The 27,661-nt window shown below is 39.1% G+C and overlaps 1 protein-coding gene across 2 annotated transcripts in view; it reads left to right on the top strand.

Annotated features, from left to right (window-relative positions):
- Positions 1-26,799, top strand: part of rasgrf2b (Ras protein-specific guanine nucleotide-releasing factor 2b) — a 42,787-nt gene extending 15,988 nt beyond the window's left edge. The window contains exons 3-29 of one of the 2 annotated variants that reach the window (XM_039620701.1): positions 237-384; positions 3,527-3,616; positions 3,719-3,855; positions 5,151-5,267; positions 5,439-5,518; positions 7,322-7,515; positions 7,620-7,729; positions 7,812-7,930; positions 9,441-9,601; positions 9,726-9,792; positions 10,255-10,391; positions 10,881-10,963; positions 11,290-11,538; positions 13,220-13,318; positions 15,176-15,660; positions 17,407-17,529; positions 18,278-18,367; positions 18,796-18,902; positions 20,640-20,752; positions 20,929-20,989; positions 22,099-22,202; positions 22,481-22,565; positions 22,678-22,875; positions 23,237-23,316; positions 23,731-23,848; positions 23,941-24,009; positions 24,595-26,799. In XM_039620701.1, coding sequence (XP_039476635.1) covers positions 237-384; positions 3,527-3,616; positions 3,719-3,855; positions 5,151-5,267; positions 5,439-5,518; positions 7,322-7,515; positions 7,620-7,729; positions 7,812-7,930; positions 9,441-9,601; positions 9,726-9,792; positions 10,255-10,391; positions 10,881-10,963; positions 11,290-11,538; positions 13,220-13,318; positions 15,176-15,660; positions 17,407-17,529; positions 18,278-18,367; positions 18,796-18,902; positions 20,640-20,752; positions 20,929-20,989; positions 22,099-22,202; positions 22,481-22,565; positions 22,678-22,875; positions 23,237-23,316; positions 23,731-23,848; positions 23,941-24,009; positions 24,595-24,687 — 3,517 coding nt within the window. In that variant the 3' untranslated portion in view covers positions 24,688-26,799. The remainder of the gene's footprint in view (positions 1-236; positions 385-3,526; positions 3,617-3,718; positions 3,856-5,150; positions 5,268-5,438; positions 5,519-7,321; positions 7,516-7,619; positions 7,730-7,811; positions 7,931-9,440; positions 9,602-9,725; positions 9,793-10,254; positions 10,392-10,880; positions 10,964-11,289; positions 11,539-13,219; positions 13,319-15,175; positions 15,661-17,406; positions 17,530-18,277; positions 18,368-18,795; positions 18,903-20,639; positions 20,753-20,928; positions 20,990-22,098; positions 22,203-22,480; positions 22,566-22,677; positions 22,876-23,236; positions 23,317-23,730; positions 23,849-23,940; positions 24,010-24,594) is intronic. The other variant, XM_031750162.2, reaches the window with a different exon arrangement.
- Positions 26,800-27,661: the final 862 nt, after the last annotated feature.

The raw sequence follows: 27,661 nt of genomic DNA on the forward strand, positions 1-27,661 counted from the left end.
GGTTGATATTCTGTTTCTCCATTAAAATGAAACTACCATAAAAAATTAGAGACTGTTCAATTCTTTTCTTTCAAATAATTATTTCCCCCACTATATAAACTATAACAGCAAGCAGTGAGAGCTACTGTGTTTTATGCATGCAACTTGTTATTCATTTTTTATTTTTTTATACATTCTGTTTTCAGTATATTATTTAGCTGTTTATATTGACATTTTATCCTCTGTGAACTTTTCAGTTACTCTGACATTATCATCGAACGAGAGGTGCTGATGCAGAAATACATCCACCTTGTACAGATCGTGGAGACTGAGAAGGTCGCTGCCAATCAGCTGCGCACTCAGCTAGAAGATCAGGACACTGAAATTGAGAGGCTTAAAGCAGAGGTACATTATGCATGTGTGAAAACGCACGACACAAATGCACATAGACCTTAAAAGGTGGAATCGTTAACATTTTATTCATACCACATACAATTCGTATTGTTTGTGGAATTTTGTTGTAAATGTTTTTTTTCTTTTTTAGATTGTAAAATTCTTCCTCTAGGATACAGTTCAGCAAGTACATCTGAAAGAATTCAGAAGATAGCATCTGGTTCTCTGCATTTAACTGTCCTCTTTATTAAAAGAACCCCTGTCGTTCTGGACTAGCTGTCTTCATAGTAAAAAGCACACAGTACTCTGTACTTCTGACATTTAAAATCATGCATGCTTTTTCAAAAGAACTGTAAGCAAGGATTTTTAGGATTTTTAAGCAAACATACACATTTATGCAGCAACTGAGCAAAACAGCCAGTGCAGTTTCATATGATATGTAGAGTTAGCTAGTCACCACAAATTATATTTGATTTGATGAATTTGGATACCCTTCAGAATGAGTCATACATTTTTGAAGTTGTACAGGAGTCTTATGTCTTATGACTTGGAAAATGTATTAACTTTTTTCACTATGTCCACCAAGTTGATTTTAAGAAAAGGTTAAGAAACTTTAATTCTGCGATTACCCTCCCAGCCTAAATCACACGACAAGTCACTCAATCAAGAAAGATATGTAGAGGGCGTACATAGACCATTCTGGTATTCACTATGTGTGTCTTTTCTCAGGAAAGGGGTGAGTGGGAATGGTTCTCACTTACCTTTGAGCGTAGGAAGAGAAGCCCACTGTTCAATAAAGACAGTCCATCAGTTTTATTGCAAACAGCTGCCAACCCCACATGCGATAAATCACATGCCCATGTTCACATACAAAACAAAAGTGACCTCTGCAACATTGTTAATAAGAAAGAATTACAGGAGCTAGAAAACTCCAACAAGGTGAGGTGCAGCAAGACCCCAGCACAGATTAGACAGCACATAGATTAGATTGGATAAAACATTTTTTAAATCCCTTGGGTGGGTTCCTCCGGCCAATTCAGTACATATGACACTGATTAACGTTGTCCCCAACATTTGACGACCTCCCCAGTATCCATAATGATGATTTTTGACACCTCAATTTTTGACAACCATTAAAATAGATTCCTGATTTTTCCAAGGTTGGCTGCACAGGGATGGGGTGTTACTAACTTCTGATGCACACTCAGTCATTTTATTCTAGAAGCAGTCCTGAAATATGACAGAAACCACTCAGTTCAAAAAAGGAAACAAGAGGGAAAGAGTTAAAAAGCATAAAAGAAGTAGCGAGGGTAAAGGTGGGTTGCAAAGCCACTTGCAGATGCACAGCAACAGTAGGCATACTAAAGCAGTTTAAATGGTGTAAAAGGGTAACACCTGAACGTTTAGCTGACATTGTGGCTAAACTGTTATCTGTGGCCTTCATGAATTAAGCTATGCTTGCTTTCATTAGGTTTATTCACTGGTAGTGTATCAGGCGATACAAAATCTATAGTTATTTTATTCCGAAAATATCAGCCTGTAAAAATAAAGAGAAAGTAATTGCAGTTTTCCTTTTTAAACAATGTAAGTTATCATGATTCTTCTATCAAAGAAGAAATGAATGCTATGTATGGAGCACTGTTCTCGTATTCTATGTTCTCCTGTTTGGCACAGGAATTACCAGAAGGAACTGTAAAGTTATTCTGATTGTGCAGCTGCTCGACTCAAATTGAATTCTTGTCTGTGCAGCAGTTGTCCCCAGGCGATGTTATTTGCTTATTTGGGCCGGCTGCAAACATTTCCACAAATCAAAGCTCTGCTGTCATTGTCACTTGACAGCGCTCTGCTCATTTGCGTCAATAGCCGCTTGCAGAAACATTTGACTTGCATATGGTATTTCTGTCTTTGGGACAGCAGCAGCGCTCTGTTTAGCGAATTAGCACGTAATGATGATTTTATTTGAAATTCTCCCTCGAAGCAACAAGTGTGGCAGATACTTCTCCCTACTACAACTGGTGTTATTTGTCGTTGGCGGGATACACGGAGTCTGGCTGATAATGAAAACATGAAAGAAAGTAATTTTATGTTAAGAAACATCTGCCAGTGCAATGCGACTGCTCGTGGAAAAAGAGAAAGCCAGTGTGCAGTTGGTGATCCATCTCATTAAAGCTTACTCGTGTTTGTTTGTTTGTGTGTGTGTGTGTTGCTCCGTGTTTATGAATAATTAAACCAACTAGCCACTGTAACTGTCAACAGTTGGCAGACATGCTCCTCTCTGCTGCCATTTGCATGATCACGCTAGTGAATAAGAAAATGAAGATGAAGCACTGTGGCTGAAAATGTTTTGGGTTTCATCTTTCATGCTTTACTCACTATGTAATAAACTTATATTGTCAGACGCCTGTCAGAAGCCTAAAGGTATGAACAAATAGTTGAGGCTAAACCAGTATTACACCTCTGCTGGGTTTATTTCTGCACAGATGGTAGTGTTGGTAAGAAACATCCTTTACTGGCTATGTTTGAAGTTGGTCATCTCTGGTATTTAAAACTGCTCCTCTGTATTGTAGTGAAATTTGATTTTCTGTTTTTCCACTAAGAGATCTGGCATCTGTCCAGCTCATTCCCTTTCCTCCATTTTCAGAGCTAATGAAGATGGCATTAACTTTGTGGTTGTCTTTTCTTGTCTGCAGCGAGTAAATGTCACAGGCTTATCTGTCACTGTTGTCTGAGCTGAGTATTTCACGGCTGTAAAATCAGACAAGAAAAAAGACTAGTATGCTTTATATCGATTAGTTTAGAATAGGAGAAGATTGCACTTTCTGTGCACTTCAGGTGATAAGGCGCATGATGTAATCCTTAATTTGTTTACCATCACCAGCTGAGAGCCTCCCTCTTCTCTCATTTTCTCTTCGTGAATGAAAGCAGCAGATTGTCAAAGATGAGGAAGTCTAATGCTTATCTGGTGAAAACACACCAACAATGATTATCGCACACACAAAAGATCAATGGTGATTCCTACAGGAATATAACGTCCTTCTAGAAAAAGCAGAAAGTTTATATTAAGCCTTATGGATATTTTTGTTACCTAACATTTAAATCTTTTTGTCAAGCCATCTACATTGTGCTCATTATTGTGTCTGAATTTCTCCAATAGATTATAGCTCTGAACAAAACTAAGGAGCGCATGCGGCCTTACCATGTCTTCCATGAAAACGACGACCCAGATATCAAAAAGATCAAAAAGGTGAATGAATAAATATAATACAGTCACAAAAACAAAAATAACCCAACTTGTCTAAGCTTTTTCATTTGTGTCTGTTGTACTACTACGTCTTTATATCTATAGGTTCAGAGTTTCATGCGGGGCTGGCTTTGTCGGAGGAAGTGGAAGATCATTGTTCAGGACTACATCTGCTCTCCTCACGCTGAGAGCATGAGGAAGAGGAACCAGATCGTCTTCAATATGGTGGAGGCAGAGACCGAGTATGCAAATGCATTACGCCTCGAGTCACACATGCTGCACAAAAGTTGTCACTGTTGTCAAGCCTTACAGCACATGATGTTATCTCACTTGTTGTGTCGACTATAGCTCAGGAAACAATGACTGTCATAATCTTTTCTACTGTAAGCACTGTGCTGTGGGGTATATATATCATATACACAATATATACTCTACCGATAAATATAGAGTACTTTTTTTTTATGGTTTTTTTTTTTTTAGATTTAACAAATCTAAAGTGAATCATAGTCATATTTATACACCCTGATTGACAAAGAAAAATAACCAGGTTTTCTCTGGATTCTTGATTTTAGCCAAAGTCTTGGACAGATTATGTTGACCACACGTCCTAAAAAACAAATAAACCAGCTGACCTGTTCATCCGAAGAGTAAAGACTGTTTGTTTGCTTCTTAAGCAGAGAATACATAAAGTACATGGTCCTATCATTTTCTTTTATACATGCCATCTACAGCACAATATTAAATATTAGGTCAAACACACATTTTAATGTAAATAAAACTGCGGTAAAACTGCCCCACCTTTCTCGAGGGATTCTTTGGAGAAATGAAAGTCCAGCTTTCAAATTTAGTGGTTATAAGTGACAGCGACTGGCTGTTAGGTATCTTTGTATTCTTCTAGGGTCAGTTTTTTTTCTGCTTGGCAGGTGCTGCCAGGGAGCATTAAACAGACTTAACTGCATAAGTTGTGAAAATGATGAATGCAGTCCGCAATAAAGTGGACTGCATTTTTTCGTCAGTGGATTTTATCAGTTACTCTGTTCCCAGTGTGACAGTGCTATCACTCGATGCTCATTGCTTCAGGCCTCTTGGGAACGTGTGCTAGCATAATTTGCATCAATGTCCTACGCAAAAGGCAGGACTCTGTAGCAGTGGAACAGCTGCTAACAGTTTACGCTCTACCGACCTGCTGATGTGCTTTTCTTCCATAGTCTGGTCTTTGCTCGCTACATGTTGACTGTTGATTGACAGCTGACATTTGACCAGTAGCCTGCGTCATTGTGCAGGGGTGGTGGGGGTGCTGCATACTAATATACAATGTAAAAAAATATAAAATACAATTACAAATCTAAAAAATGAATTAATAAAACTAAGTATACCAGAGTAAAACTTTCTGCTAAAAACAAAATAAAAATCTTGAGGAAATTGTATCATCTGACTACAAAGTTGGCACCCTATTAATACTATTTTAATGAGACATTATCATTAAAATATAGGTTAATTTGAATGTTTGACAATGTTTCTGTGTGTGGAATAACAGGTACGTCCACCAGCTCTATATCCTGGTCAACTGTTTCCTCAGACCTTTGAGGATGGCTGCCAGCTCCAAGAAACCCCCCATCAGCCACGACGACGTCAGCAGCATCTTCCTTAACAGGTGTGTATGTGTGCGATTAACAAACATGTTTTGTCCATCTGTGAGTGCAAATTAATCTCTGGAGTGTTAATTACGCATGGTGCACAAGCAGAGACAGAGACTGAAGATAAATAAATAGATGAAACCTCTTTTCCTTTCTGTTTTCACAACGCATTCGCGACGTGTCTTCAGTGAGACCATCATGTTCCTTCATGAGATTTTTCATCAAGGCCTGAAGGCGAGGATAGCCAACTGGCCAACTCTGGTGCTGGGTAAGCTGTTACTTGTCCTCCCATAAAGCGCAAATCGCACAAACACACTCTCACTGCAACCATTCAGTTACATCAAGGTCAGGCTTTCAGTGGTTCCCTGCAACCAGTTTGTCTCATTCGGACGTCACACTTGACGTCTTACTGCTCTGTTCGCTCATACATACGCACATTTCCCTATCTCAGTAGGCAACAAGGGTAGTTATTGTCTTGACAGACAATGACCACCCAGAAGGCATCCCATCATTTCACCTCCTAAAACAACCCCCCACCCCCATCAGATAAGCATCACCTAGGAGACGGACTGTTGAAAGATGTGGCAGCAAATTACTTGTGACAAATTCAAAAAGAACAGGATCTGCTGATTAAACATGCAGGCCTTATCTCACCCTTTCCTGCTGACTGATTCAGTGCAGTCCTTTGAGCTATAATATGTTTTATATCAACAAATTCTGCAGTATTTTAGATCAGTATTTATGACTTTTCAATTTTCTATGAATACTATTCAAATGCTTACGATTCCAACTGAAAAATGTGTGTTTGACCTAGATAGGTTCTGCAGAGACAGCTCTAGAAATGCATTTCTTTCTGTTTCATTTGGCAGTTTATTTTCATCCGAAGTCATGATTTTGCTTTTTCTTTATTCTTTCTTTTTCTTTCACTATTTTGTGGGCATTTTGAGGGCGGCCAACATCTTTGCCGTTTTGAGATTCGCCCATAAATTTCTTTGTAAAGATTCATGGCTCTATCCTCTGTACAGTCATCAATAATTAGAGCAAATTTAATTTTGAAAAACATATGCCTCAGCATGACATTGTGAAAACTGACGTCAAGAGTGTGCTGAAGCAACAGGTGGTGATATAAACATAACTCAACAGAAATATTGGCCAATTTGAAGCTTTCAAAGGATAACTCAATACACGGTCTGAACAAAAGGACCTTTCCAAGACTTTAATTTCCTCTTGTCTGCATGAAAACCCAGAAACGGTACTTCTGAAACTCTTCACAGTGGAAGTACGTTTTGAAAAGTTCAATTGTCAGTGACCTAAAATGACATTTACGTGCGGATAAAAGGCCACAAAACACACAAAAAACTATGTTTAAATGTGGACAGGTGCCTAATCTAAGTAGGAAAAATAAAATAACTTTAATTCCAGACAAAAAGAGTAACATTGGCAAAATCATTCAACCAGAGGAAGAAACAAAACTCAAGAGACTCACTGAATGTGGACTGGAAATAAATTAGGTTGGTAAATAAAAACAGAGGACAGATGAGCTGACAAAAGGCAAGACAGGACTGTATATACACATAGGGTTGATTGAACAGTGAAGCACAGATGGGAGCAGTAAATTACAAAAGAGGGAAGACAAAGGCAGGAAATAAAAGAACAAGAAATACACAAGGAAAAGCAAGTGTCAAAATAAAATTGTAAGGGGAAAGCAGAGAGAGAAGAGAACTAATACGAAGACAAAAGAGAAGGAGACATAAACAGTGGAGAAAAATACAAACATATGAAGTACTACCCATAAAAATCGAATAGACCAAAACAAGAATATATTACAAGCCTGTACACAGAAAGTACAGATAAATAAAAGAAGAAGGAATAAAAATCACAGTTAGGACCAACTCTGCTAATTTTTCAAAATCACAAATAATCATGAAAAAACCTCAAGCTAATAGAAGCTAATGGAAGATACTTGTGAACATCAGCTACTGTTACTGTACTGCTGTTAGCACTACAAATGATAAGTTAAAAAGTGCTTGTCATAAATACTTTTACCTTCATGTGGCTGTTCTTGTTCTAGCTGACCTATTTGACATCCTGCTGCCAATGCTAAACATCTACCAGGAGTTTGTGCGTAACCATCAGTACAGCCTGCAGGTTTTGGCCAACTGTAAGCAGAACAGAGACTTTGACAAGCTGCTAAAGCAGTACGAGTCCAATGCTGCCTGTGAGGGGAGGATGCTCGAGACCTTTCTCACATACCCCATGTTCCAGGTAGATAACGAGCACCAGCATCCTCTTGTATTCACATGACTCCAACATGTGTGTTTTTCTCAATTCTTGTCTCCATGTGCTATTGTGCTCTTTCCTTCAACAAGATTCCTCGTTACATCATCACCTTGCATGAATTATTGGCTCACACCCCTCATGAGCATGTGGAGCGCAAGAGTCTTGAATTTGCCAAGTCCAAATTAGAGGAATTGTCCAGGTATGTGTCAGAGTTGTCTACTTCTATTAAAATTCTTGTTATTGAATCCTGAACAAACTTGTGTGTTTGTGTGTGTGGCCAGAGTAATGCACGATGAGGTGAGCGACACAGAAAACATCCGGAAGAACCTGGCTATAGAACGGATGATAGTGGAAGGTTGTGACATCCTGCTGGACACCAGCCAGACATTCGTCAGACAGGGTGAGTCTTCATCAGTGCAGAGCAAACCTCAACAACAGCAAATCTTTGAAGGTTTCCTGGATAGTAAGAAATTCCTTTCCTGTCAACTTGTTATCAGTAACTCGGTGAAGTTGGAACTCTTTCTTTGTATCATGGCCTTGGCTACGTGGCAAGGTTTTTCTCTCTGTCAGCTTTTCCAGTTAAAATGTAGATGTGGTACTGAATGGTATATATTTTTCTGAGCATTAGAAAGTAACAAGGCTGTCTGGACCAAGGGTGGGAAATTAATTTTCCCAAGGGGCTAAGCAAGAACAGACTGTGACTGGTTGGACGGCTGCACCAAGAAGGCCCCTTGGGATAATTAATTGGCCACCCCTGGTCTAGACTGTTTGACTGCTAAAGAAGCCTTAATGGATTATTAACTAAGTGTTATACTGTGTACGACTCCTTTAAGTCACATCTCACCTACACGATGCACTTAGATCATGACCACAGTTTTCCTCACTGCGGAGACAAATAGATTGGTCAATATCACCTGTGTAGGCTACAGTCATGAGAAAAAGAAAGGTTTCACAGGACTCTATGTACAGTCCTGTGAAAAATGTAGTACAGCTTTACTGCTTCCGTGGGAATTAAGAGGGTCAGTAACAGCCAAATGCTACCTCTGTAACTGCAGAAAAATTTGCCAGTTTGCTGGTCTGGAGCATTCAGGTTTGTGTAAACATATTACCACAGTGTTCCCAGGAGTGGACCTCCCTGCAAATTCGTCCCAAGGTCAGACTGTGCAATTCTCAGAGTAGTTGCGGAAAACCAAACACAGCATATCAACACCAAGACCTCATACCAACCATCACCATTGTGGTGAGGGGGTGATGATTTGGGTTTGTTTTGCAGCCACAGGACCCGGGTGTTTGACAGTCATTAAGGTGTCCATTAACTCTTCTGTATACCAAAATATTCTAGAGTAAGAAATAAGAGTTTAATGGAAATCTTAATACTGTTGAAGTGACATATAAGCATTCATCTATGGATATTAGAACTATTACTGTGGGCAAAGACTTAACGTGTAATCTTGCTTCTGTTTCAGTGAAATCCTTTTAATCAAAATTATGCAGATAAAGTTGGATGTAATTTTCCACTTAAATTGTGCATTACTGGGCCATAATACCTGCTAGTACAGGAGGTGGAAGACAAATGTCAAGTTTCCTTACAAAAGCGCTGTAGAGAAGACAGAGATTTTTCTCCTGTAGCTGAATCACACATCACAAAATGAAGCCCTGACGCCAGTTTTGACAGTGCACTTTACTGATCCATGGTTCCTGTCTGCTTTTAATCCACAGAGACTAACTTTTGCCTCTAAACCTGCCTGTTTCAAAGATCTACTCCTTTTTTTAATCTCATTCACTGTCATGTTGAGACGCTTAACATCACTTTTTCATGTCTATGTTTGTGGCATTGCAAATGCTACACATCCCTCAGCTTACTGTCGGTTTCGTCAAATGTAACATCCTGCGTGCCTCCCGCTCCACAGGGTCTCTGATCCAGCTGCCATCGGTGGAGCGAGGGAAACTAAGCAAAGTCCGCCTGGGGTCCCTCTCTCTGAAGAAGGAAGGGGAAAGGCAGTGTTTTCTCTTTACCAAACACTTCCTTGTTTGCACACGCAGCTCTGGGGGAAAACTTCACCTTCTCAAGGTGAGAACAGGGTTACCCTCGCAGTGTATCTATACCTCAGCAAAGACATTTCTTTTGTAAATCATTAATTTTCATCCAAATTACCAATAAATAGTTGTGCATATTTTTTCTTAAACTATTGCAGCAAGGTGGAGTTTTGTCCCTTATTGACTGCACACTTATTGAGGAACCAGACGCTAATGATGAAGAGTGTAAGTATATTGCATCTATCAAGTACTATGTCCATCCTATCAATACATGCACAGCTCATGGCTCATTTAGTTCCCTTACCACTCACTGAGGTTAATTAGGTGTCAGATGATAACTGCCTGTGACTTCACTTTAATTATCAAACGCTCACCCCTTTAAATGTCAGGTTTAGATCTTTTAACATTACAGATCCATTATTTTTTTTTATTTTTTCATTTTGCAATTAGGGAGTCTGATGAAACATCTACACACAAAAAGTGTTGAGACAAACATGTGTACACTTCATTTTTACACCCAAGCCTCAGGGGGGTGTAGAGGGAATATAGCAGGTCTGCCTAATTAACCCTCTGTGTGTATGTGTGCGTAAAATATGACCGTGTATGTACAAGCATTTTATTTTTACTGTAATTATGAATAACTGATTGTTGTAGTTTAAAAAGCTCATTCTTTTTCATCTATCACAGCAAAAGCTGGTGGTCAGGTGTTTGGTCAGCTGGACTTTAAGCTTGTCGTAGAGCCGTCAGACTCGTCTTCTTTTACTGTGGTGTTGCTGGCGCCGTCACGACAGGAGAAAGCTGCCTGGACTAGTGATATTAGCCAGGTACTACATAAATCATGCAAATATACACCCCAGTTAAAGACAAAAAACAAGGACCTTCAAATAACGAGGGCATGTCTCCGCTGGGCATTGAGATGGCTTAGTAAACACAGACCGTGGTGCAGTTCCCCAGGGCCGAATTCAGCTCAGTGCCTCAGTACTTCACAAACAGGGTAACACCAAACAAGCACGTCACTCTGCATTAATTCTAGTCGGGCACAAAAAAAAATACACTGACAGTTTTAAATAACTTCCTTTTTTTAGTGCCTTATCAACAAGACTTGTGAAACAGTGTCAAAGAGTGTGCTGTATTTACTGTTAATAAAAAGTAAGAAAACCGATGTCCAGTACGAGGTTATTTTAGAATAAATCTGGAACACTTATCTGCTTTAAATGCTGTAGTTTAAAAAATACATGATAATAATTATATGTGTAATTCTCTTTCCTTTTTCATTTGCTCATCTCACTACTCTCGTCTCTCTGTCTCTGTAGTGCATAGATAATATTCGCTGTAATGGCTTGATGACCAGTGTGTTTGAGGAAAACTCAAAAGTCACAGTGCCTCATATGATCAAGTAAGTATTTTTGTGTGTGTGAAGAGAAAGCTATCTCTTCATGCCACGCACGTGTCGCAGAACATAAGCTGTGATGGCACATCTGGTTAAAAATATGGTTTTTTATGCTTGTTTCCTTTTAATTTATGTTGTTGCTGAAATCTGCTTGACGGTATTCCCTTATTTGCGTCCTTTCTTTGAAATATGTGGGTTTTATATTAATTTTTTTTATCTTCCTTGGCTGTTTTTGCTCAGCTACTTTCACAACCTTTGCCTAGCTTAGCAACCCAGCAGTCACCCATGCTTGGTTATGTGTTTGTGTGTGTGTGTACGTGTGTATCCATCAGATCCGATGTGCGTCTCCATAAAGATGATGTTGACATTTGCTTCAGCAAGACGCTCAACTCCTGCAAGGTCCCCCAAATCCGTTATGCCAGCGTGGAGCGGCTGCTGGAGAGGCTGACCGACCTTCGCTTCCTCTCCATAGACTTCCTCAACACCTTCCTGCACACATACAGGATCTTCACCACAGCAACCGTGGTCATGGACAAGCTGGCTGACATCTACAAGAAGCCCTTCTCCTCCATACCAATCAGGTCTTACCATTCACACATGCAAATATCCATTCACAAACAGAAATTGAAAGCAGATTCTGTACATGCTCATTGCTACCGTGCAGATTGAAGCACCTCATAAATCCTCAGGGAAATACTCTTTACTGGTTTGAGCTCCATTAAATTTTTACGAACATGGGCACATTTATTCCGGCCAGTATTTGTGCCCTTGCAAACACAAACACACACAATCATGTATATTGCCATTAACTGGGTGTTCTGAGAGGGTTTTATTAGCTTCCTTTTACTTGTTTTTTTTGTAATATGTGAATGATGTAGTCAGATGTGGGTCAGTGTTTTGGAAGAAACAAGCAGCTTTCACCTCTGTCCACAAGGTTAAACACATACTAACTGAACTATAAACTGGCCTGTTTTTGGAGACCAACTGAACAGATGCTTCAAAACTGTTTTTGGCGTAGTTGTAGGAATAATCAGTGTGTCAGATGAGACGTTTCTCTGTCTCTCTACTTTTCTGAAGCTCTCTGTCTCTCTCTCTCACTCATGGCTACATCAAAATTGTCTGTTTATATTCCTTTCACAGCTTTACTTAACTTAGCTTTTCAACTGGAAAAGCTTTGCCTTTTCCTCCACCCAAGGGCTGGTTTTGAAATGTAATACCTAACTCACCGTGGCCTGTGGCCTTCCTTCATGGGAAGAGAAAAGGAGAGAGGTATCCAGGCACCAGAGTGGTGCGGGAAGATGAACCACCCCGTGTGAAGCGATACCACTTCTTTACTAAAGCTTTTTTTTTTCCTCTCCTTTGTTCTCCAGAAAAAAAAACTTTACAATAGGAGGTTTATAAGGGGAATTTTTTTATTATACTGGTGCTTTTTAGCCATGCTAGTAAAAGGGTCTACCTCCATGTTCTAGACAGAAATATCACGTTAATGAGTGGATGGATTTACTATGAAACAGTGAAATTCTGCAGTGATTCGTGGGCAGAGAATCTATTGCAATACAACTTTTCCTTTAACTTCTTGTCTGATTCTATCATTGGGTTAAATTCTGTCCATTATTTTGATTTATGTCCAGCCCACCATGAAAACATCCAACTGTTTGTTGACCTGTATTTAAGCCTCAGTTTTAGCTTTGCATATTTGGATGAGTGTGGAGTGCAGTCATCAGCTAACTCTATTAATGCTGGTAAAGGTGAATTTACACTCTGTGTTGGTTTAGTGTTGGAACAAGACTCAAATGGCTGATAGACGAAGTCTGTTTTTGGAACTTTTTTTTTCAGGTGCTGAATTATCTGAAATATAAATAAATGTAAAAAAAAATCCATAGGCTCTGGTTCTTAACATTATTACAAAACATATTAAACACATTCTAGGTCAGTAAGACCTCTTTTTTATTAGTTTTTCTAGATTAAAGAAGATGATGCCAACTCTCTGAGCACATACACTGCATAAAACAAAATGTACAAAAACCCAGCTCTGTGTTTTTGCGCTGGCGTTTTCTCCCATGTGGTCATGTGCTGACATCTGGGACACTGAACATGTGCTGCTGTTGTCTGACTCACACACTTTCTGTCCCCTTTCTCAAACACACCTTTACTCTTCTGAGACATTTGTTTATCATCCCTCCATATTCTTCCCTTAAACCATCCTCTATCTCGTTACATTTTGTGTCATCCATGTCCCTTGTCTCTTCATATCCCCTCCAGCTACAGGATGCAGTACCACTCATTTGACCGTCTGTCCATCTCACCCATTTGTCCTGACTACAGTCTGAAGATCAAGAAGATTGCCATGGATCAGTCCAAGTAACCGACGCTCTTCTTTCTGTCTCCCTTCTTGCTATCTCTGTCCTACTTTCCTGCTTGTTCTTCTTTTCTTCTGCTATGATACTTAACTGATGCATGACTTTCCCCTGTACTTTGCTAGTAGCTCTTTATATGAACTCACAGGGGTTGTGATTCCACCAGTTTTAAATTGACAATATGAAGATAGGAATGGGAGAAATTATGAAATAATTTTCTTAAATGTTCAGCTGATCTGTGGCATGTTTTATCACAGAAGTATCACTACCTTCAGGCTTTTCTGTCTCTCTTAACCACATTCATCCCTTTTACTATTCTCCTCCAGTCCCTCATCTTCTGCTGCTTGCGTCCTCTTTTTCTGCTCCCTGCTTCAAAGTACTTTGGTATTCGTTGTCTCTGCTTTTCCTGTATCTTTTCTTCCCTTATGCTGCTTTCATTTCTCTCCCTCCTCTTTCTTTCCGGATTGCAATTTCTTCTCTTGTTTCCTGCTGAATAACAGATTTGTGTGAATAAATGATGACTGACTGTGTTTATCTACGCATGATTACTTCTTTCTCGATGTAGCTCTGTACACACAAGTCTTTTAGAAGGGTAATAAGATTGACAATCCAAATGCTTGTTGATTAAAGCTTTTACACGCTTTCATTGCCTGCTAAATAAAGCATTTCAAATGTTGCAAATCTGCATTAAAAGATGATTTTTGTTTTTTTTCTGCTGAACACATTTTTGTTGCTTGTGATTTTGCCATGTAAAGCACACAACTACTAAAGTTCTAGTCTTTCCAGTTTGTTGACATGTTTGATATTCACATTACAGTATTAGCCCAGTATGATCTAGCAGTTTTAGGACAGGGGACATGAACAATCATCACAACAGCTATAGATAATGTAGATACTAAATTTTTCAAATGCACGAGTCAGTCACCTTACCTCAGGTGTACTAATCAAGTACGGCAAGTAGTTCTCTAAACCACTGCCACGACACTTTAAGCTGGCTCTATAAATGAAAGCTTTTAAATTTTGTTCAACAGCTAACCTCTAACTACCTTCTTCATTTAAACCATCAGTGATGGCAGCAGTGAGACTAAACCCAAGGAGTTCCAGCTCATAAAAAGAAAGCAGTTACTAGATAAATACCATAAAGTTTCACAGTGCTAAGGAGGACTGCACAGTTTGATGACGAGTCTCTCTGGGTTCAGCTTAATTAGAGCAGCACTGAGTTAGTTTAACTCGTCTAACCTCAGCCCGTTCTTTGAAAGTAGGAAGTCATGCGTGCAAAGGTATGCGATTCCCACACTGTTAATCTAATATGTGTATAAATATCTGACTATTAAAGCTGACGGTCGCCATGGTAACCTCAAAGATGTTGTTTTATTTCTAGTTATTTCTCAGCGTAGTAGAGATGACTGTATCACAATGAAAATTGTGTCACTGTTTTAATAATTTCTTACTGCACTGTATGTGCCCACTTATTATAATTCACTCTGGATAACCGCAGTAGCTGAATGTCTTACATTTAGTACTCTGTACCTCAAGCTTACCCAGTGCACTGTAAAATTTCTGATTCTTTCCCGAGCCACACTTTTCTCCTTTTTGACTTATGAAAACACACGGGGTTATTGGATTCTGCCTCTAAACCAAACACTTATCTCCAATACAGGAAAACAAAACAACAAAACTAACAAAACCCTTTCGCTAATGAAAGTTTTACAGAGACCAGCGATTTTGTTTTGAGGTGATGCAGCTCCAGATTTCTTTTTCCTTTCTCCTTTTTTCTTAAATACTTCTTCATTGTTTTTTTTGTTGTTTTGTTTGTTTTTAACAATTCCATTATTTTGCTAATACATATGTTCCTTTTTAGGTCTTTGGAGCTGTTTTTTGCCACCAATCAAAATAACAGAGGCGTTGACCACATGAATGACAAATCTCCTCGTCTCTGCCGCAAGTTCTCCTCTCCGCCTCCTCTGTCCATCCCATCCCGGACCACCTCCCCCGTCCGAACTCGAAAGCTGTCCCTCCACTCCCCTATCACCGCCAGAGTCGGGGGCCTTGATCTGACCAGTCCTCTGTCCAATTCCAGTGTCAACAACAACACTTCCCAGTCTGCTGGCAGTAGCCCCACATCTGCCCAGACACCGACACCTCAGACCCCAACCCCAACTACTTCCTCTCCTCCCCCTCCTCCCTCTTCCACCTCTCCTCCACCCAACAATTCCAAGCCAACACAAGACCAAGTTCCTCCTATTCCCTCCTCACCTGACCAGAGTCCCTGCTCAACTGCAGAGGGAGAGGATGTCCCCAGAATTGACCCCTTCTGTGGAAAAATGCGACGGAGTATACGCAGAGGTATTTCATAGTTTCCCCTGTTACACTTTTCAGAACATTAGGACTGAATATTGTTGAAATGTATCTATTATTCTATGCTTTTCATTGCTGTATTATAAGAAAAACTGGGAAATAATCATTGTCAACTTTTAGTACTTGAAAAATAATACAGATTATGTAAATAATCAAATAGGCACATAAATATATAAATGTTTCTCTTGTTTGTTAGCTTTAGGTTATTAGGTCAGACCGCAAAAATACGTACATTAGGCTGAAAGCTTTCTGCTGCTACTAATATTGACATGAGGTTAAGCATATGGGGTCCGAAGTGTGCTTTGCTGCATTTGTAACAGTAGTAATGAGTGATAAGTGATGTTGCAGTGCACTCGCATTACCTGAAGTTCAGCAAGGGAAGACATTAAACCACTGGGGGTCAGAAAAACCTTTCACGGGTTAAAATTAATAATAAGTCACATTACAAATCTATAAATGTAACCTTTCAGTACCTCACAATACATATATTGAAGATGTATATTCTTCTTCTGATAAGAAGACACATCAGTAGATTTTTTTAAAGTCTGCCTGCAGGTCAAAAAAATGTCCCATAACCTTTTCTGCTTCTTTATAACAAATAGCATCAGGCCACATGCTGTTAGAGACTATGTGCTGGACTATGTTTGTTGTTTAGGTATATTTTCAGTGTATGTATTGCAACTAAATTTACACATTTAAAGAGTTGTTGGTGTACTAAAGAGTTTATGAAGCATTGAAGGTCACTAATCAAATGACAGAGTGAAGTGTTTCCCTGTAAGAGCAGAACAAGTGCCTGATGGGACATCATTATCTCCTGGCATTTGTGTGCCAAAGTCAGCTAAGCCGCCTTCCCACCACACACGCTCAGATCTTGTAATGGCAGTGTTAAACAGCCCTCTCAGGCTGGAGAGGTATAGCGTCAGGGCATCTCAGGCAACACGGTTTCAATTAGACATTCATCAATATTTGCACATGTGTACGGAGTGTGTGTGTGTGTGTGTGTGTATGTGAATGTGAATGAGAGGTTCATGTGCTTCTAACCGCTTACAAGGAGACAAAGACCCATTAGCACTGTTACCAGAGAGCCACTTTCACGTCTTCTCTATACTGTCTCAGCTTCTTGGGCTCTCAATCAGTCAGTCCATGTTGTGCTTATGTGTACCTGCAGCTAATGTGCATCTGCGTATATGTTTGTGAATCTTTCTCTTGGCCTGTGATGTGTGTGCATATGCACGCTGGCAAATTACAAGTGTGACATTCAGAGCACAAGTTAAAAGTGATTATGCGAAAAATCTTACTGTTTTAGTGAGTATTGAACTCTAAATGAAAATTGTCAGCATAAAACAACATATTTCCTAACAAAGCAGACCGCATGAATATATATATATACATATATATATATATATACATAACACATAGTACTATAACAGTTAGCCACCCTTCCTAGATAGTCCACAATCTACTGTAGCTTTTATATCACAAAATGGAAAGAAATGTTTAAGAACTAGAGTAATTCAGCCGCAAAGTGGGCCTGCCAAATGCTGAGGCTCATAGTTCAGGACATTCACCAAACTAACAGTAATGCCAGGCGTGACCTCTATACTGAGTAATCTCTGTTAATTTAAGTATAATGGGTCTCTTGTCCAGTAAAACAGAAGATAATGGGCACCATTGAAACCATTAGCATCATGGTCACCACTGTTAATCTTCAACTTTGCTTTTCCTTCTTTCTAGCTGTACTGGAGTCAGTGTCACTAGAGAAAATCATCCCAGAGTCTCCACAGAGCAGTGAAGCAGGAGATATGTCTCCGTGCCGCTCTCCTTCCACACCTCGACACCTTCGCTACAGACAGCCTGGTAAGAGGCCACCTATGTGTGCAGGCTACTTTACAGAGCCACAGAGTTAGGCAGATATCCTTGACCGTAGAGACTGACATCATAGTAAAATACAAAACCCACACATCACACAGCAATATAAATGTGTTTGTTAAAGTATTTGTGTTTAGCTGTGTCAGCATGATTTTTCTTCCAGTGGATTAACTGACTGGCAGAATAACACTGAAGAAAGTCTATGTTGCAAGCAGAACATTTGATATTTTTATTGCATCTTTATTTCATCTTTATTTTTGTTTATTTTATCAATTCAAAAGTCACAAGCCATATAATAAATTCAAGTGCTGATAGCTGATGTTAAGCACATGCGACAGTATGTATGCCTCACAAGTATCTATGGCCATTTCAGAGCCTTCAAATTTGGTATGCTCCCTAAAAACACATAATCTGCTATTTACAGATTAGTTTTTGAATGTTTTACATGAATACTTTTTTTTGCCTTATACAAACAAGGCTTTTGCAGGAAAATTAACAAAAGGATTCCTTTTATGAAAAGAATAATTTTATTTATGAAGAAAACAGTGATTATATTCAGGCAAAGCAATAAGACATAAAAGAAAAATGATTTCAATCAATAGACACTGGAATCATATTTCATTATGTTAGATTGAAAGGAAAGTTAATTTTTATGTTGGCGCTGTCCCTCCCCTGGATGCAAAAATATAATAGTATTGTTGCCTTTGATGATAATTATATGATTGTGGGCCTGCAGCCCAGCCAGGGGAGAACTCACGCTGCTCAGTCTCTCCAGCTTCAGCCTTCGCTATTGCCACAGCAGCAGCAGGACACGGTACCCCGCCAGGTACACACACACACACACACACACACACACACACACACACACACACACACACACACACACACACACACAGTAAAAATGATTCTGATTGCAAAAGCTGACAGACAGGTCAGGATTGAAAAAAAGAAAAAGGAATATAAAGAAAAAACAATGTAAAAGTGAATAATCACTAAAGTGTAAAAACCAGAAGTATAATAACCCCATAGTGGGCATAAACTAAACATGTTATACACTTAATTTTGTTTCTATTTTTTAGTTATATATAGGTTTAATATTTTTAAAGCAGTAACATCTCTTGGGGGACAGGGTCAGTGGATAATCCTTAACTCAGTTTCCATAATCATGAACCTTTAAAAAATAGCTCATGTGATGCTTTAATATTCAAAACGTTGAAATGCCTACTTTTTGTTTGTTTTTGATTTTCCATCCAGTGTTTACTAACTCTGAACGAACCTGTGATAAAGAGTTCATCATTCGCCGAGCTGCAACTAATAGAGTTCTCAATGTTCTGCGCCACTGGGTCTCCAAACATTCACAGGTCTGTCTGTACCCACCACTCTCTGTGCATGTTGTGTGTGTGTGTGTGTGTGTGTGTGTGTGTGTGTGTGTGTGGGTTCAGTGTTTTGCTGGGGTGATCAAGTCTGCGGTCTCATTAAAACAGGTGATTGATGCGTTCTCGCTCTGCTCCGCTGCTCCCAGTTGATCATGTAAACAGCAAACTGTGCACAAACACACACCAAATATTGTTTTAACTGGTCAGCTGGCTCAGCCTGCCTACTCTTGTGCTAAACAGCCAGCCTCTAATGAATTGAACATCAAGGTAATTGCCTGCCTCCCTGCAGAGATCTTTACACTCTAACTGCATCGATATGTTTTATGTATTTTTCTTCGATAATACAAAATGCTGTGATGACAGTCCAGCTTTAGTCAGCTTATTAACACACAGGCCCGCACAAAGACATACACACATGTAGACACCCACTTATTTTTTAGAGGCCAGAGAACAGAAAGAGCTTGTTAAAACTGACCTTTAAACAGGAGTTAAATTGAGGTAGGAGTAAAGCAGAAAATTGGAGGAGAGGAAAGTGAAAAGACTGTAAGAAATGAAAGAGGAACGGAGATTTGGAAGAAGCATCATGCTGCAGTGACTGATGATTGATCAGGTGGTGCTTTTATTGTGTGGAGACTTGAGAGTGATATTAATTACAAGAGTAGAATCACCTGTAGTTCAGAGAGTATGTGAAATTATAATATTCCTCAGGTGGTTAACAATGTATCTACTGAGATTAATAATCAGCTATTTTGCCATTCTATGCAGTGGTAGCTGTTTCTTTGGTATTTTAAAATACTTTACACATCAGCTGAACAACAGACTTCATGAAATGTAATTCTCTTATTATGCAAGTTCTTTAAATTAAAAATCTGAGTAAAAAAGCAAATGTATCTAGTGCTAAAAACCAGGTATCAAAAAAGCAGCAGTATTTAGAAGAATGAAATATAATTGGCTATAAATGGTTAAATGTAATAAATATAAAAATAAACTTTATTTATAAAGCACACTTAAAAACCTAGGGTATACCAAGGTGCTTAACAAGTAAACATATAGAATAAAAGAAAGGTAAAAAGAAATAGGACCAAAGCAAGTACTAGGTATGCAAGCAGATCACTGTCACGGATACATAGGAGAAGCAGCAGATACATATCAAACAAAGAATTAAAATAAGCATAAAATGTACTAGATACATAGCTGAAACATGTAGGTTCTGAGTAAAACAAATGAGTTTACCAAACCAACCTAAATCCTCCACAAGAAACACAATAAAGAGCCTAAAGACACAGCCTTCAAATTCTTCTCATCCCAGTCTGGTCAAGCATTTGAAGGATGCACCGAAACGAGACCGATCCACAGAGCCTAAAACCACAAGAACCAGAACAACAGCATCTTGGTGCCACAGGACAGAGGTGCCAATGACATGCCCAGATGGATCAGAGCTATTCTGGTGGAGGATGTGACAAACTGCTTTGTATATTACTAATAACAAATGACTACTCTATATTATATCACCAACTAAAATGAAACATACCATGATAGAGGACATTTTTCCCACTTAGACTTTTCATTTAATTCAGTTGTGTAGTTTGTTTGTTTACTTTTTATTAATCTTCACTTCTCTGGTTAATATTTTAGTTTGAATCAAAATCAGGCTTGTGTTACTGTTACCATTCATTACTATGAAAGTCCGTATACTGTAAACATGTATTTGTTTGTGTTTAGGACTTTGAGATGAATGGGGACCTCAAGATGTCAGTGATCTGTCTCCTGGAGGAGGTGCTTAGAGATCCAGACCTTCTGCCTCAGGAGAGGAAAGCTACAGCAAACATATTAAAGTACAGCGAAACTCAAATATACACAAAAACATGCTCTCGTACAAACAAGCAGCATGTACACGAAGCACTTTGGCACCTTTGAATGTCAAAAATATGTCATCAAATAGTGTTGTTTTTAATTTTTAACACTCTCTTGTTCTAATACTTTTACTGTTCTCCTCTATTCTGTCTGATAGTGCGCTTTCTCAAGATGATCAGGAAGATGCCCAACTGAGAATAGAAGACATCTTACAGATGGTGAGAAAATGAAGCTTTTCCCTATTTTCTGTCATATATACAAACTTTTTCATCATGGGTACTGATATTAATAATTCCTTTGAGCCAAAATTCAGCTGCCCTAAACCCTCAGTATCTGTTCTTGGATCTATATCAAAGTGAGGAGCGGAGATGTCATCGATATGTTTATCCCAGGCAAACAGCTCTGGCTGTAGGCGCAGAAGTGCTACCCACATGCTGTTCAAACTTTCTCATTGCAAGGGGCAGCCTCAGAAGAAAGGTGATTTAAGGGGAGGGTGAAGAAAGCTAAATCAGATTGTTTTAGGCAGTGGATCAACAGAGGCTCTGCATGATTGCCCACTACAAGATTAAAAAAAAGGATTATTTTGAAATCTCAAAGTATTTTATTCAGTTAGCTTTTAGTAGTGACTCTATAATATAGTGGGTTTTAAATTTGCCTAAGATGCAAAAGGTCCTTATTCAAGACCAGGAGGAGACGCCAATCATTTTGGGGTTGTGTCAGAAAGGGCATCCAGCATCCACATATTTGATGTGGATGCTGGATGTGGAGCTACCTGCTCTGGCAACCCAATAAGGGAGGAGCCTATTTAGCAAGCTTTAATCTATCTACTCTATCTCCAGTATAAAAGGAGAAAAAGTAATTTTCTGCATAGCTAAAACATCTTGTTTTTGCAGATTCAACGATACCTAATTTTATGGCCACAGCTTCCTTTATGTAGTTGCAAAGTATTACAAATTCCTGGAAAATACTTTCACAGTTATCACCACCTGTTGCACATGATGACAAAAAAAAATCACAAGCACTGACAATTTCCTAGATTGGATCAGTTATCTGTGTAAATCACAAACAAATAGACATATTGGGTTTGTAAATTGTGAAAGGCGTCTGTCATTCAGTGTTCTAAGCTCTGGGCTGAAGGGGTAAATAGACTCTGTGCTGACAGTGATGCTACCCAGGGAACAGTCAAATGTCATAAACCGTATTTATCACAGCCTGTCTCTTTATTAGATATTTATATCTCACTATCTCACTTCTGTTTGGGGTCATTTGTTTTTTATGTCTTTGTCTCTGAATGTGTGTGTGTGTGTGTGTGTGTGTGTGTGTGTAGGCGGACTGCCCGAAGGCAGAGTGTTTTGAATCTCTCTCAGCGATGGAGCTGGCTGAACAGATCACTCTGCTGGATCACATCGTCTTCAGGAGCATCCCTTATGAGTCAGTCCTCTCATGAAACCCAGTCAGTCCTCTCATGTGTGATCTGCATCAGGTCAAATAGACTTAAATCCCCTTTATGGGCACTGGGCATGCTTTTAGAAGGACATAAAAGAAAACTAATGGCATTTTATTTCAACTTTACAGCTCCAAACATCAGAGAATAGATTTGCACATGCTTACCATCTGACTTCAGAGGCATTAGAAAATGAAACTTATACTCTGCTATAGTTGAGTGTGTGTGATCTCATTTGGGTATATCTCTATCTTCCCTCTCGAAGAGAGTTCCTGGGCCAGGGATGGATGAAGGTCGATAAGACAGAGAGGACACCTTACATCATGAAAACGAGTCAGCACTTCAATGATGTAACTTCTTCCAATGTGTTTAAGCACCATTTTTTTCCAGACTCTTCTGTAAAGATTCAGTACCTATAGCTCTACATTAATACCATACTACTCTTTTCTTTTTCTTTTGAAGATGAGTAACCTGGTGGCATCACAGATCATGACCCATACTGATGTGGGCTCAAGGGCCAACTCCATTGAGAAGTGGGTTGCTGTGGCAGACATATGTCGCTGTCTGAACAACTACAACGGAGTATTGGAGATCACATCCGCACTCAATCGAAGTGCTATCTACCGTTTGAAGAAGACCTGGGCTAAAGTCAGCAAACAGGTGGGGTAATTCCTGAACAACCCTCTCTATAGGCAAAACCTGAAATCCTTGTTTAAAAATCCAAAGTGTATATACACTTAAACTCATCGTGAAGCACTAGAAAAAAAACATCTTTTGTCCAAATTGTTTACAAATGGGAATTCTCTCATTGGCACTTATACTGTACCATTAGAGGGTTCAGAGAAGAGACGAGTGCTCAATCGCACTTAATGTTAATAGCGGTAAGGTTTATTGTCTGCTCTTTACTTAATCCTGATAACATTCAGCAGACAGGCTGCCTGCAATGCTATTCATGGCTGGAGAAAGTTTAAAATCCTGCCATTTTAGATCATTATAAATGCCTGTTTGTGATCTTTTCCAGACTAAAGCCCTGATGGACAAACTGCAGAAGATTGTGTCCTCAGAAGGACGATTTAAAAATCTGAGGGAGACGCTGAAAAAGTGAGACCTTGCATTTGTTTTTAAAATACCATCATATGTAAGAAAAAGGGCAGCACAATGGTGCAGTGGTTAGCACTGTTGGCTCACAGCAAGAAGGCCCCGTCATCTGGCCAAGGCCTTTCTGTGGCTTCGGCTTCATTCATTAGTGGGTTAGATTATATGGTGATTTTAATGTCCCATAGGTGTGAATGTGGGAGCAAATGGTTGCCTGTCTCTCTGTGTTAGCCCTGCATCACACTGGCGACCTGTCCCAGGTGTACCCTGCCTCTTTCTGTATGATAGCTGAGATCGACTCCAGCAACCCTGATAGGGATAAGCAGAAGAGAATGGATGGACGGACAAATCAAAAAATGAGTTTTTATGGACTTGGAAGCAAGTTGATTTGTATGCTATTCTTTAACTCTCTCATTCCAGTTGCAACCCTCCTTGTGTGCCATATTTGGGAATGTATCTAACAGACTTGGCCTTTATCGAAGAGGGAACACCAAATTTTACAGAGGAGGGTCTTGTTAACTTCTCCAAAATGAGGATGGTAAGCATGTGTAAATAAATGCACTGGAAGCAGACCATCTTGAGGTGCACGCTGTTCAGTCAGTATTAAGGTAAATTCCATATTTTATTCAGATATCTCACATCATCAGAGAGATCCGACAGTTCCAGCAGACGCCGTACAGAATAGAGCATCAGCCCAAGGTACTTTTAATTTTTTTATTTGTACTACCTTTTTGTATCTAAAGGACAAAAAGATCACAGGGCATTATTTCATTTAGATGACATGCAATTATTATTATTTAAACAATATAATCAAAGGGCAGGATAACATTTAAACTGTCAAAAAGTTCTAAAATAATAAGAGAAAACTAGTCTGAAGAAGTGAGGTTTGAGAGTGGTTTTAAGGAATTAGTTTTACTTGGTTTGACAGCACAGATTACTCTTGGATGTGCTTGTCTTGGCTCTTGTTCTGAGAGGATTACTGAAAATCCGTTATATGGGTTGTCTTTAAAAAAAAATGCATGGAACAACAGAAGCCATCCCAAATTACCCAATCTCCTGTTTTGCTCTAACATACTCATCTTTCAAACAGGTATTAGTTGGACCAACCAGAAAACAGATTACTTTAATGACTAGCTTATTTGCAAAATCATGTTGGTGTATTTCCTGCGAGATCATCTTATAGTCAAAATCACCTCAATCTTTAATTGAAAATAATTAATTGAAGCTGTAGCTGTAAAGATATTTTAATCATCATGCCTGTCATCCATATTTGATTATACCCAGGTGACCCAATACCTTATGGATAAGACTCTGATCATGGATGAGGATACGCTCTACGATCTCTCACTGAAGATAGAGCCCAGGCTTCCCGCCTGAGTTAGAGCTGTTGGTGGCCTGTGGGAGCCTGCTGAACCTGGACCCCCAAAAGGGCAAAACGCCCACGTGATCTCATCAATCAAGAGAAAGTTGGAAGAAGAATTTTTCAGAGCAACTTGGAAATAGAATGAGACTTGGTCTGAGGAGACAGATATCGATGCATGCGGTCAGTTGAACATGTTTGAGAGCTTTACAAGAGAAAGGGGGATATAAGAATGAGAAACGCACCTGTAAGGTTGTAAGACTGCTCGTCTTCGAGGGGAAAGAGAGGTTGCATTGTATGAAGGTTTTGAGGAAATTGCATGTCATTGTCTGGTGCACATGGCATCATACCTCCCGAGGCAGCCTGAGAGTGCAGGACAGGGTGAGAGAGAGGAGTTAATGGATGTAACAGAGATGTAGCATATACAGATAGTGTGACAGAGAGCTGTTTGAGCTTACGTCTCTGTACTATTGTCTGTGTTCTTTTGCCTGTGCATTTTCCGTGCCATGTCCTGGAGCAAGACCCCTAAAATGCTTTCTGTCATGAAGGTCACTGCATAAAACTTGCATGAATTCAGCTTGGGATGTAACTGTCTAAATTGCCTTCATTCTGACCCCTGATCCTCTGCTTAGCATGCACCGCTTTTGCCAGGGTGACTTCTTAAGCCACTATGCATCCTCAGTGGGCTGAATGCGTCAAAACGCCTTTAAGCCTTCACATATAATGCAGAAAGATGGAAACGAAACACAAAACGTGATATATTTTAACGAATTTTGATTTTTCCCTTGATAAGCAATTAATTCTATATTTATTTGCGATTGCTTAATTTGGTTAACTTTTTTAAAAGAGCATATGAATTATTAAAATTAAAACATTTATTCAGTGCCTTCCACTAGTGTAGGTCAATCTCCCACATTCCCAAATTGAAAATTTGCAAGCACAAAGTTTTATATAAATCCAAATTTAAAATATAAAATTTTTATTAAAGATAAAGACTGTAATTTTACTCATTAATTTCCTTTTTTTTAAGATTGGACGTGTCATGTAGACTAAACAGTAGCATGTCAGTGTAATGTAGTAAAGCCATTGCAGCATCCAATGAGCATATATCTCCCTCTACTGTTTAAATATTATTATAACCTCTGCTAACACAAAGCTTTGCTGCATGTGTGTGCAATTTATTTGTTTTTTGGCATTTATTGACTGTCAGCTGGGCTAGTGGGTGTCATCGGGCCTCTATGTGTAACTGGGGCGACTACAGTCTAAACTGGGACAGTACACAGTGCACTCCCTGAGATGTAGCTTTGCTTGATTGAAAGGGTGATCATTATTTACCATGCTATTTATTTCAGATGCTGTATTTATATTATTTTTGTATATAGTGACTTTACACATATTGTATGATTGAAGAAGAAACACTTGGAATTGTTATGCTGTGAAAACTGATTTTATTGTTGTTGTTGGGTTTTTTTCTTTGTCTCTCTGGTTTTCATGTTGAATTTTAATTTTGCATCGGAGGCTCTTGTATAGAAAAAAAAGCTGTTCAACTTTATTCTAAAAAAATGCCTTTTGAAGGTTAAAAAATGTAGCACTTCAATAATCTGACATTGTTTTCTGTATTAATGATATGATAAGTATAGTTGTCCTGCATGCACACAACAGCTGCATGTTGTGCATGTCTGACTGGACGCTTCCTTTACCTTCTTCCTCTGCTTCTCTATAATAATATTGTCTCTGTAGCTGTCAGGAAAAAAAAGAAAGGTATAAAAACAATACTTTGTCCATCGAATCAGGCACGTTTGTCTCTTAGTGTACCTCACAAAGTCAAGCCTCTTGGCCGCGTCTTCTGCAAAACAAGCTGTTGTTATGCAGTAGCAGTGTTGGAACTTTTCTCACAGAACAATAACCTTATTCAAAATCAATTAGAGGAAATGTTTCAGACTTTGCTCTTGGGAAAACTTGCCCTTTTGCACTGTGTCTGTAATTCTGAGTGTCTGTTTTACATTAAAAGTGTGGGAATACAGTGTGCTATGTTTGTATTGTAATATTATTTTTCTGTACTTTTTTGTGTTTACTTGTTTGCATTTTCATGTGTGGGTGCAGGGGAAATAAATTCAACATGCCTTATACGTTTGCATATTTCTTTGGAGACCTTGATAAGAATTTCAGTAATATTACTTACTATTTGTTACCCCCCTAATGTTGAGTCCATTTCAGCTTCTTTCAATCAATGCATCAATAAATATCACTAAAATATTGTGGCCAAATGTTGTAAAACCAGACACCAGAACTAGATTTTAATTCCAAAAAAAGTTGGGACACTGAGTAAAATGTAAGTAAAAATAGAATGCAGTAGTTTGCAAATTTCAAACTCATTGTTATGCACAGGAAAAAAATGTAAACAAAAATTTCATGAAAAATATTAGCTCATGTTGAATTTGATGGTAGCATCACATCTCAAAAACATTTGGATGGGGCAGCAAAAGTCTGGAAAAGTAAGTGATTCTAAAAAGAAACAGCTGAAAGGACATTGCTGTTAACTAGGTTAACTGGCAACAGGCCATTAACATCGAAAGAGCATCTTAGGGAGGCAGAGCTTCTCAGAAGTCAAGATGGGCAGAAGTTTTCCAACCTGCAAAATGCTGCATCTAAAAAACTACATGTAACATATTATGTAACATAATTTTTCTGCCGTTGATCCAGGTTCAGGTCACCAGCCCTCCCTTACTTTAGCCACCTCCTCCAGCTGATCCAGGTGGACACTAAAGCATTCCCAATTTAGCTGACAGACATAATCTCTCCAGCTCCCTTTCTTCTGTCCTGGGGCCTCTTCCTGGTAGCTGAACCACCTCAAGTCGCTCCTTTCATTGTGCAGGAGTAGTGGCTTTACTGTGAGCACCTCCTGACTGACAGAGGTCCTCATTCTATACTTACACCAGAGTCCAGTCACCCTTTGAATATTATTCTATAATGTTGAGTCTGGCTATAGAA

The sequence above is a fragment of the Oreochromis aureus genome, linkage group 12 (genome assembly GCF_013358895.1).
Source record: "Oreochromis aureus strain Israel breed Guangdong linkage group 12, ZZ_aureus, whole genome shotgun sequence".
Classification (NCBI taxonomy): domain Eukaryota; kingdom Metazoa; phylum Chordata; class Actinopteri; order Cichliformes; family Cichlidae; genus Oreochromis; species Oreochromis aureus.